The 11010-nt window shown below is 54.8% G+C and overlaps 2 protein-coding genes across 3 annotated transcripts; both read right to left on the bottom strand.

Moving 5' to 3' along the window:
• Window positions 1-696: 696 nt before the first annotated feature.
• LOC113213729 (uncharacterized) lies at window positions 697-3160 on the bottom strand. Of its 2 annotated transcripts, none has more exons than XM_026432879.2 (4): window positions 3055-3160; window positions 1559-2260; window positions 1161-1431; window positions 697-992 (listed from the first exon to the last, which is right to left on the bottom strand). In XM_026432879.2, exons 1-4 carry the CDS (start codon window positions 3058-3060, stop codon window positions 808-810), a joined length of 1164 nt encoding a protein of 387 aa, XP_026288664.1. In that variant the 5' UTR covers window positions 3061-3160; the 3' UTR covers window positions 697-807. The 2 variants fall into 2 exon arrangements, with proteins under 2 accessions (XP_026288664.1, XP_026288672.1); XM_026432887.2 differs by having other exon boundaries at window positions 697-955.
• A 938-nt stretch (window positions 3161-4098) lies between these two features.
• LOC113213477 (calcium-binding protein P) lies at window positions 4099-9225 on the bottom strand (the record flags this gene model as incomplete). The annotated part of the gene is given in 2 exon segments (XM_052266379.1): window positions 4099-5524; window positions 9038-9225. Coding segments are annotated over 2 exon segments (843 nt in total), but the record flags the coding sequence as incomplete, so codon positions are not given.
• Between the last annotated feature and the right edge of the window lie 1785 nt (window positions 9226-11010).

Below are 11010 nucleotides of genomic sequence, written 5' to 3'. Positions count from 1 at the left end.
TTCAAGGTGAGAGGAAAATCTCGTCCTCTCATTCTTTGTTCGTCCCCCGTTTTGACAAGTAAATCCAAGGAGTCATCGCACCGAGGGGAATATTTCTCTCCCCCCCCCCCCACGTCAGCACCTCTTTCATGCGCATCTGCTGGTGCTTACGTATGTGCTCTTGTGTGTGTGTGTGTGTGTGTGTGTGTGTGTGTGTGAGTGTGAGTGTGTGTGCAGGAGGCGGGCGCAGGACCAACGCGCTTCAAGATGCAGAGTTCCCCCTTCCCGCATCCCTTACCCTTCCCCCCGTGTGTGTTCAACTAAGTGTGTAGTGAGTATACGTGCGTGCGTGGTAGGTGCATGGGTGCTCGTGCGTCCGCCTGCGTTTGGAGACCAAACTATTTTATTAATAATAAAACGTTTATTTGTTTTTAGTGCTGCGCTTTTCCTGAAACGCGTGTGTGGCCGATGAACCGCGGGCTTAATATTCGGGCCCGGGCCTATGGGCTGGCGAGCAAACGACGCGGTGGGGCGATGTGTGTCTGTGGCAGTCCGTCACTCCCCGCCCCACCCCTACCCGTCCCGCCCCACCCCGCCACGCCCGGCTGGAGCGCGAAACAAGCGCAGCCTAAGCAACGCGGGAGGCGGATGGGTTGCCCACAAACCCCGGCGGGGGAGGGAACGTTTTGTTATTTTGGGAAAAGACACGAGAGCGAATTCTTTGTTTTTTTCGTTTTTATTACAAAAATAATAACAAATAATTACAATTACTCTGCCGTCATGTCAATGTATCGTGGTGGTCCTGGCGTGGTCGTCGTCAGGTCGTCGTCATCGTCGAATGAACTCCCGTGGCACGTAGTCCGTGTAGTACTCCTCCTCCAGCCTCTCGCTGGCGCCTCCGGGTCGTCGCGCGTGGTCCGCCGGCGCGGGCGCGGTCCAGGTCGCCGTCGTCGCGTCGATCACAGGCAGAAGAGGCCTGCGCCCGAGTGGTTCGTCAGAGATGGGTACGCCTCCTGGGACAGCAAAGACATTCTCTTCCTTTCCAACCCCCAAAACAATTTTCATCTCCAATTTTTTGTTTGTTGCCCTCAACTCCAGGCGGCACATTTCGCAGCAATCAAGGCAGGGCGTGGAAGAGAATGTTAGCTGTCCCTCAGGCGGTTAGCGCTAGCGACACGTACCTATGCACGGCACGGCGTACACGTAGGGCCGCGGCCGATTGTAGTAGCCGCCGTAGTAGCCGCCATTGTAGCCGCCGTTGTAGTAGTTGTTGTAGTAGTTGGGCCGGACGTAGGCCGGCGGTCCGTAGGCCGGGTAGTGCGCGGCGACGGGGCCCGCGACGTTCTCCAGGGAGACGACGCCGATGGGCTTCGGGGAGCGGCGCGAGCGGCTCAGGGCCCGGGGCGGCCTGGGGCTGCCGACGGCGTCGTGCTGGGGCACCTCGTTGTCGTACTGCGAATGGGACAGACACACAGGCGTTTTAGTGGGCGAAAACCGCGGCTGGGCGTTATACCCCGCGCCCGCCAGGGTCCCTCTGGCGCGGGGTGTCGCCGCGGAGCTACTCCCCGTCGTCACTCACCCAGGTGTTGGGGCGGGAGACGTAGCCGCCGAAGGGGACGCTTGCGTCGTACGGGCGGGCGTTCTGCTCCACGCAGACGACGGAGGTCTGCTCGTACTGGCCCCGGTAAGGGTGACCACCAGGTCGGTGTGGCCTGACGGGTCCATCAAAGCCGCCCTGCTGAGCGGGATACAGCGGGCCGGGTTGACGCTGCGCGAACGGACGGTTGACGGGCACGGTCTGGTCCACGTGCCCGGTGACGTCCTCTAGGGACACGACGCCGCCCTGCTGACCCGGGCGCAGTGGGTGAGGTGGACGAGGCTGGGGCGGCAACAGAGGGAGGGGGTGGCCGATGGGCACAGTCTGGTCCAACTGGCCGGTGACGTCTTCCAGGGAGACGACGCCACCCTGCTGCTGACCCGGGTGCTGTGGTCGCTGCTGGGGCGGCACCAGGTTGGGGAGAGGGTGGCCGAAGACGGGCACAGTCTCATCCACCTGTCCGGTGACGTCCTCCAGGGAGACGATGCCGCCACCCTGCGCGGGCTTGTAGCCGTTCTGGTCGTAGCCAATGTTCGTGGCGCCGAGGGCCGCCACCGCTGCAGCAGCGATGGGCGAGCGCGCGGTGGTGCCGGTCACGTCCTCCAGGGACACGACGCGCTGGTCGGGCTGCGGCGCGCACAGCACGGCGGGCAGCAACACCCCCAGGAAGAGGGCCTTCAGGACCTGCAATACAATCTGGTCAGAAACATCCTCCGCACAGCTGCACCATCCGGACCGGTTCAGGATCACACGAGTATCACTTCAAGTGGCCGTCCGAGTACACCGCGATCCCCGAAAGGCCAGAGCAACTTATGAGGGCCCTGGCCATGAGATCGAGTGACGGTTCTCCTTGTTTGGTGTTGTGCCTCCGGCTGCGACCGCCAGCGACGAGAAGTCTCCGCGTGGGAGGGAGATCGCACGAGCTACCCCGCGCTGGAGAGACTCCAGGCTGCTCTACTTCCATGCTCCAGGCCTTGCCCGTCGCCTCGCCGACGCACACCGGCCACGGCCGCCTCAGCCTGAAGAGCTCCGGGTAGGCCGCCCCGCCAGGCATGCCTGTCCTGCGGCGCCGACGCCAACAGCTTGCCGCTCGCGCGCGCAGTTTGAAAACAAAAACCCCGCGCCGTTGTAGACGTGGTGGGCGCCGCTGGCGTGCCAGTCGGCCGGTGCCGGTGCGGGGCCGGCGCCGTCGTGGGCGACGTGGGCGTCGCAGCGCCGTGTGCGTCGCGGTGGAATGCCCGCGTCCAACGACGCCCGGTCCGACCCCGCCGCCCCACGCCCCGGCGAGGAGCGCGGAAACTCCGTCCGATCCACGGCGAAGAAACACACTCGGGTGCGGCCGCGGTGCCGGTCACCCCCTCACACCATTAGGGCACACTTCACAACGACACGTCGTTCACCGGCGCGTCTTTAGGCACTTCACACACAACTAGTCGTCCTGGTCTGCGCTGCGCTGGTATATGCTTCCTCCTCCTCACCTGCATGGTTCAAGTCGAGTCGTTGTCACCAGCTCGGAAGGGAAGCGACGTATGGACCCCCGGCGGCCCCGGGTACACACTTATATGCGACCAGCTCCTGCTGCCCCCCGAGGTGTACACAAGGACCCCCCTCCCCTCCATCCCCCTTCCCCGGGGGCCGTCTGACGAGTCGTCGGCTAGCACACGAGGACCGTCCTGGGCCATCCCGCGCCACCTCATCCACACACGTATGCGATAATCGGTCAACGAAATGGACATTTTCCAAACATGTCAGAGTCATTGTCACGTGTTTAATGTGCAATCGCAAGTTTTCTGCAACAGCTTCATGATGGAAGTGGTCTTCCAGATAACAAGTTGTAAAAAATATCAGAGAATAATATTCGTCTTTCTTCAGATTTTACAAAAAAAAAAATCTAAAATTTTTGTCCATTGTTATTGCGATCATTTTGTTTTTCTTTCAGCAAGACGGCCGCCTCCAGCGGAGAACCGTATTTGCTTAGTGACGCCCGAGGAATGTCCAGAGTCCGGGAGAGGGAGCAGCCCCGCGAGTGCTTCTTCTTTCGGGCCGGCGAGTAGTGGAGGTCGGAAGGGCGCCTGCCTCCTCGGGGCGGTAATGGGCCTTGGCGCCTCCCTTTCGTGTTCCTGATTGGCGCCCACAACGCCCGAAGGACTCATCGTCCCACCGCCCTGCGTCTTCGGGAGCACACGAGTCTCCAACCTTTGCGAATTCAATTAGCATGCTGCGCTGGTCAACCTGCTGCCGCGAACCGCCGTCGTCGTCGTCGCGGTCGTCAGCCGGGCGGTTGCGTTTGAAAACAAAAGTCGAGCGTCACGCGAATGCCACGGTCGCGGTCATCCTCGTGAAAAAGAGACGGGAGACATGTGAGCACGCAGCCGCGTACCGGTGGGAACGCCAGAGGCGAGGTGTTCAGCATCCCTGGACCCGACCTGAGTCATCTTCCTGACTGCTCATGCTCATCGGGACTTTTTGGCATGAGAGTTTTCACGTATAAGCATACGCGCTGGGACTCCAAAAAACGCGAGGATTTTTTTAAAAACTTTATTTTTGTGTACAAATTAAAATACAATACAACATAACAATCAGCGTGCTAACCGCTCGACCAAAACTCCATTCGCCTTTCGCAAATGAGCGCACCTAGCGTAAAGCACGTGTTCGTCGCTTGTCACGAATGTCGTTGGACATCTTTTTACAAGTCTGGTTTTGATTATCAAAATATCACAAAACAAGCTCGACTCAAAAAACAATAAAAGTTTTGACGTGTCGGAAGAAAGGAAAGCACAGACAGAGTATAGTCTTTAAATGCAAATATTTTCGTAACCCAAACTAATATATATGCTATGGCAAGATGAATACTTCACGCCTGAATATAAGCCTTAACATTTATTTCAATTATCCATGGAGAGAACAATGACAACTTACAATAAGAAAGATAAGAGAGAAGGAACATCAAATCAGAGCTACATGGGAGGTAACCGAGGTAACACCTTTCTAAAAACAATTCGCAGAAAGCCATGATTGCAATCATGACCCATGGAACGTAATGACAACACGCAGATCCATCACATAACAAAAAAAAACGTAACAAAAACGACAGGAACATGGAAGAACCTTAAAACTTTTTATATTGCCAAGATCAAGAAAATATTGCGGTCTTTGGCAAGAGAGTGTTCAAAATCCCCGTCGGCAGAGGGTGGGTCACACATAATTGATTTCGTTCTCACAGTATGCAAAAAAAAAAAAAAATTGCAGTCACCGGTTAGTAGGCCCACATCTCTACACTACCAGTCAGGCGCCTAAGAGAAGATCTTTTTGAAGAAGTTGGACACGCTCTTGGTGACACTGGAGGACTCCTTCTTCTGGGGTGGCGGGGGGTTGCGAGGGTCGTAACGTTGCACGGTTTGGTAGCCGGGGTAGGTCTGCTGGTAGCCGGGATAAGCGGCCGGCTGCTGGTACGCCGGTTGCTGGTATGCGGGCTGCTGGTAGCCGGGGTACGGGTTAGGGCTGCCGCGCTGGTAGTTGGTGTACGACGGGTAGCTGGGGTAGTTGGACGCGGGCGCGGGGTAGCTCGGGTAGCTGGGGTACCTGGGGGCCGAGCTGCCGCCGCTGCTGGGGGCGACCCACCCGCCGCCGGCGGGGACCTGGGGCACCTGGGGGTACAGCGAGCCGCCGCGATTGCCGCCCGAGCCGGCTCCGGTGGGGTAGCTGGGGTAGGATGGCACGGAGGCGGGCCGGCTGGGGCTGGCGGGGGCGGGCCTGGCGGGGTACTGCGGACTGGCCGGGGCGCTGGCCTGGGCGGGCCTGGACGGGTACTGCACGCTGCTGGACGGGTTGGACGGCCTGCTCAGGCCGCCGAGCGAGCCCAGCGAGCTCAGGCTGCCACCGCCGCCCTGGCCGAACTTGAGCAGGTCCGACAGGAGGTCCGAGCCCGACGATGACGAGGGCTTCTTCCTGCAAACACAAACGGTCCGCGTGAGGGGCGCACTCCCGGTGTGGGCGTCGGCGAGCAGGAGTACCAATAGGCAGGCAAGAGCGGTAAGTACGCAAGGCTTTGCGCGTGGGCAGAGTGATTAAACGACAACAATTGAAGAATGTATGTCACAAAATGTGTCCAGATGAAGGGTTAGTAATCTGCCGAGTCAAGCCAATCACCACTGTAACACAGACAAGCTACCGAAATGTTACACGAGACAAAGCGAAACACAAAATCGGGTTGAAAGCAGATACGTATTACAATACTAGCTACATTAGCAATAAAGAATACTCAAATGATGGCAAAAAGGGGGACCGAGTTAATAGTTAATGGGCACACTTTAGAGATCAACCAGATTGTACGTCCGTAATTTTCCCGTGCGAAACTTTCAAATTTAGCCTGTGAGCCCCCTGAGGGTCAGTCGATGCAGGCTCTCATAGCGCCTGGTAGGTAGGCAATATACTGTCTGCAGTGCATGCGTGTGCTGTGGCGTGGCCTACCCTGAGTCCCGCAGGCGCCAAGCTCCCGTAATTGACGAAATGAAGTTAATCTGAGAAAAACGGACGTACTTATACTGGACGATCAGCCATCAAAGAAAATTTCAAAAAAAGCCTCTAAGTTAGCGGGCATTTAGGTCACCAGATTTCCGCATGTACCCGAATGAAGACAGATGTGAACGACAACAAATCGCAGATTTCAGGTAGGTGCACTGCCAAGCCGTGAGGACGAGGACGATCAGAAAATGTGATAATCAAAACCAATGGTTAACCCTTTAAGTCACAGAAAATTTCCCGTGGAAAAATATTTTTTTTTATAGTCTGCCCTGACTAATTTGAGGGTGGCGGATCCATTTTTAGTGGTCCCGACCTCATCTGACTTCCGGTTTAGCGTCTAGAGGTATGTCCTTTATAAAGGACATGTGACTCCAGGGGGTCAACCATGTCAAAAATAATTTCTTAAATATTTGAGGTAGACAATTCAAATTTTCTGTGAGTGTGTATCTGTATCCCAAGCGTCTTGGCTGAAAAAGATAGACCTGTGTGAAAAAAAATTCCTCCCTAAAAACATGAATTATAGGCCAGGGTTTTGCATAAACCGTTCCTGTAGCCGTATTTTTCAGATGCCCCTGCCCACCGTAAAAAGTTTATCGTAATAATGTTTAAACTGACGTAATCCCGGAGGAAATCAATGCTAGCCCAAGGATGTGGCTCTCAGGGCCTTAGGAACAGAACGTCATATGTAAGTGACATTGTGACTTCGGGGTAGCGAAATCATATTTTTCGCTTTGCCGGGCACATTTTCACATTTTCCTTGTACATATAGGCATGGGTGCATTCCTAACTGTTACTTATAATAGGTTTAAGCGGTAGAAGTCTGATTTCACCCTAATACTACCATACAGACGCATACAAATAGCAAAAAAAATGAACGTCATTTGTATAGGACATTGTGACTTCGGCAGCGAAATAGACATATTGAACAACGTTGAGAGGGCGGCTACCAGCTGTCGAGAGTAAGGTGATGGTGGCAAAAGAATGCACTTCCCGTGCCCCCTCTCGGGAGTATACCCAGTACAAAGAGAGAGTTTTGTACAACGCCTAACACACGAAGGGGGCCAAAGATGCAACTTTAGGCCCTGTGATGAGCTTCCAGAAGCACTAGAATCATATTTTTTCAGTTTTACAGTCGTTTTAACCGTAAAACTGCGATTAAACACCTCTCTGACAAGAATTCAGAGAAAGCTCAACCCAAGACTCGGGACTCACAATGTCATTCCTATAGTACATTCATTTTCCCGGTTTCCCACGACACCCGGAGGTTCAAAAGAACAGGCGATCCCACAATATCATAGTATTTTAGGTACATATCACTTGGACAAACTCTGGGTGACATAAATAGGATAGATCCGCAGTGAAGATCAACTAACTTACCGGCGCATCGGCGCCAACAGACCTTCGTTCAGTCACGATGACGCGTTCGACGCCCGCGAAACAATTGAAGTGAAAGCGATCGGCGGGAAGTTTTTGAATCGTATTTGATGATATCAAACACAACAACCACTTATTTAGGCTAAATATGTTGCTTAACGCGGTCATAATTGAAGCTGAGAATTTTGGGCAGTTTCGGGAACCCTCAAGTCACATGTCCTATGCAAAGGACGTTCATTGTAAGCTGAGCCCTGGGCGCCACCAAACATATCACACACACATGTATGCAACACAATTTTGTTCCTTAGGCCTTTAACTTTCATTTCCTGTCCCATGCACATATTTTCGATCTTTTCCCAGGCCATGAAACGCATCAAACTGATCGCGTGCACGCGGTGTGCGATTTAGTGACTTTTGGCAGGAAATAGTCAACACTGGGTGGGGCCAGAAGTTCCGGCGGGGAGTTCAAATCGTTGCGCGCCTGGCGAGGAACGCGTTCGTGCTCCAAAAAATCATTTACGGGGAAAATGCGCCGTAAAAGGGCTTTCAAAGTGAATGTCATTTGGGTATGACATATGACTTAAAGGGTTTTAAGCACACACAACGAACACTTCTTAAAACTAATATTCAACTAAAGACATGGATGGAACATTAAACTAATTAAGAGCAGGTAAAAAATCAGCACTACTGATAAAGACCAAACGAAAAATAAATAGGACAGAGACTAGATAAAACCAAGGTAAAACACGCCAAACACAAAACGTTTCAAAGGTAAGCCAAATAAAAATAGTGATAAAATAGAGAAGTAAAAAAAACACAACAACCAGCCGAATAGTGTTATAAATAAAATTTGCAGCCGGGCTGAGAGTTTACCTGCAGGGGTTATCATATCTAGCCGCGGCTAGCTCCTAGAGTGTGCCAGCAGCACGACGCACAGCGCGCTCAGCACGGCGGCGGACAGCGCCGGTGGCTGCAGCGCACCCGCCGCGCCCCTCTTCGACCCCGGCTTCTGCTGCCAGCTGGAACAGTCACGTGACACCCTGGAGAACGACCGCGTCGACCTGGAGGAGTACCTCTCCAGCCAGCTTCGCCAGCACCACCACGCCCGCGCACCCTCTCCGCATGCTCGACACCCCCTCGGTCCACCGGGAAAGCACCGCCACCGCCGCAACCTCCGGCTACCTCGGCAAGTACAGGCCGAGAGTTTGCGGTCGCGAAAAGCTGGAGGAAAAGCTCGAGGCGAAGAATATGGCGATAGCGATCGAGGCATTCGACATTCATAGATAGAGGTTTACTTTTAAAATTCCCGTGTTCAAAAACTCCAATAAATTTAACCACAATATCAAGAAGTTGGAAAAGAAAGCTAATATCACCGTCACCGCGGCCGCCCAGCGTATGGAGTATCGTCGCGGCACTCGCAGTACCCGCCGGTCTGCAGCGCTCTGCAGCTTGCACCGGGCGGTGTATCGCCGCGACCGCCACCCGCTGCAACCTCCACCCACCGACACCAACCCCACCAACCACCTGAGCCACCCGCAGTGCGAGGTGCCCCCTGTCACTCACGTGTTCCTGTTCTGCTGGAACACGTTCTGCGTGTCGCTGAGCCGGTGGTTGTTGTTCTGGTCCTTGTGCTTAAGGAAGTCCTCCAGGTCGTCGCCGATGCCGTCCAGGTCCTCGTTGTGCTTCCCCCCGGTGGTGCCGGGCTGGGGACGGCCGTCGACCGCGCACCACGCCAACAGCGCGGTGGCCACCTGCGGCAGAGAGAGAGAGACGCGATGAGCGATACGGCCACAAAATAGAGAGAACTAGAGAGAAAGAGAGCAAGCGAGAGAGCGTCACAATCTGCTGAACTGCGCGTCTCTGACGTGAAGATAATTCCAATCCAACCCAGTCCACTCGCCTGCGCGCGCTTGCGCGCTCGCGGTTTTTCCCGCACAGCTGTTGCTCTGTAGAGCGCTGCTGGTGGAAGCGGCTGGAGCGGCCTGGAGTCAGAGAGAGAGAGGAGCTTCCCCTCGACGACCCGCGTCTGTCTTATTACCGCCCACGTGCGACGGGGTTGGGAGAGGAGGGGGAGGGGAGGGTGGCGGAGGGGAGGGTTGTATCGGGAGCAAGGCCTGCACGGCGTGGCACAGACTTATGAGTGGCCCGATGTGATTGACCTCCCCGCCGCGCTCGCCCACGGCGGCACCCCGCCCGGACCACACCACACCCTCGATCTTTCATTTCGTGCAAAAAAAAAGTAAAGACAAGAAAAATAATGCGTGTTGTTATCAGATCATTCAATTGCATGCATATGGTCCTCAAAATGAAAAACAAAAAACAAAAAAACACAACGACGCCACTTTAAAAGAGAGACGCGCAGTTTACGTTTCCCCGCAATCGAGGGGGGGTCACTTCGAAAAATCATTGTACAACCCCAAAAAAATCATTTAAAAAATCAAAAAAAAAATCAAAAAAATCAAAATAAAATCAAGTGGGAAGTTGCATAAAAATCCGAAAAATGGAGAACAAACGACCCCAAAACTGAGAAAAATGGGCACAAAACAAGAAAAAACACGAAGTTTTTGTAAATTTAACTGTTATTGTCTTTTTTATAGCTGAAAAATCAAAAGAAAAATCAAAATCAAAAATCAAAAAAATCAAAAATAATCAAAAATCAAAAAATCATTGTACACATTTTGTTTGAGCGAGCTCCCCCTCGCCCGCAATCATCCCCTTATCAGAGGGGCGTGTCAGTCAGTGCCCACTGCTGTGTGTGTCTAGGCCAGGAGGAAAGGCGGCGGGACGTCCGTTCCGTCACAGACGCGTTGCGTCACGACGAAGTGGCCCCCGCAGCGGGCCATAGGCCTATACCGTCACGCCGTCATCGTCAACGTCGCCGGCTGCTGGGAAAAAACAGGTGACCGGGCCGGGAAAATTGGCGTAGGGGGCGCAGGAGAGCAGAACGTTACGGACGCTATAAGCGACCGGCCCGGACTGGACGGCGACCAGCTTTGGCTCTGCTAATTTGGAGGTGAACTTGGGCGGCCCGAGCGGCGGCGGCGCTCGCGACGGACTTCCCCGCGAAGCGCTTCACCCACGCCACCGAGCGCCGCGCGCACATCAGATTAAATTGCGCGGACATTGGCACGCGTGGCGTAGCGTAGCAGGGGGTCGACGGGGAAGGGGGCAGGTTAGCCAGCCGCACCACGGCGCTCAGACACGCTCTCTCACGAAGGGGGAAGGGGGAGAGTTCCACACAAATTGGAGGGCGAGAGACGCGAATCACACCGCGTTGTTCTCCTGTGCGTGGCGTGGCGGCCCCACGGTGCGTGGCGCGTGGCCGCGCGCCAACCGGGGCAGCCTCGTCGCCCCCGCACGCCTCCAACTAAACGAGGTTCGCGACGACGACGAGTCGGTTATTCGGTCGGGAGTAGCCAGTGGACCGCTCCGGGCTCTGGCGGGTTGCGCGCAGACCGCGGCGGCGGACGCGGCTCCCCTTTCTTGCGCCATAAAAGCTGGATATAAAACAATTATTTTTATAAAGTTTCCGATGT

The sequence above is a fragment of the Frankliniella occidentalis genome, unplaced genomic scaffold, assembly GCF_000697945.3.
Source record: "Frankliniella occidentalis isolate FOCC.00 unplaced genomic scaffold, Focc_3.1 Scaffold38, whole genome shotgun sequence".
Lineage (NCBI taxonomy): Eukaryota > Metazoa > Arthropoda > Insecta > Thysanoptera > Thripidae > Frankliniella > Frankliniella occidentalis.
Note: the sequence above shows the minus strand (reverse complement) of the source record. Positions and strands in the feature narration are given on the sequence as shown.

Bases quoted from the DNA above. Each gene is read 5' to 3' on its own strand.
- LOC113213729 (XM_026432879.2), bottom strand. The intron at 1,432-1,558 runs GTGAGTGACGAC...TCCCATTCGCAG, and splicing joins TCTCCCGCCCCAACACCTGG to TACGACAACGAGGTGCCCCA. The intron at 993-1,160 runs GTACGTGTCGCT...TTGCTGTCCCAG, and splicing joins GTACGCCGTGCCGTGCATAG to GAGGCGTACCCATCTCTGAC.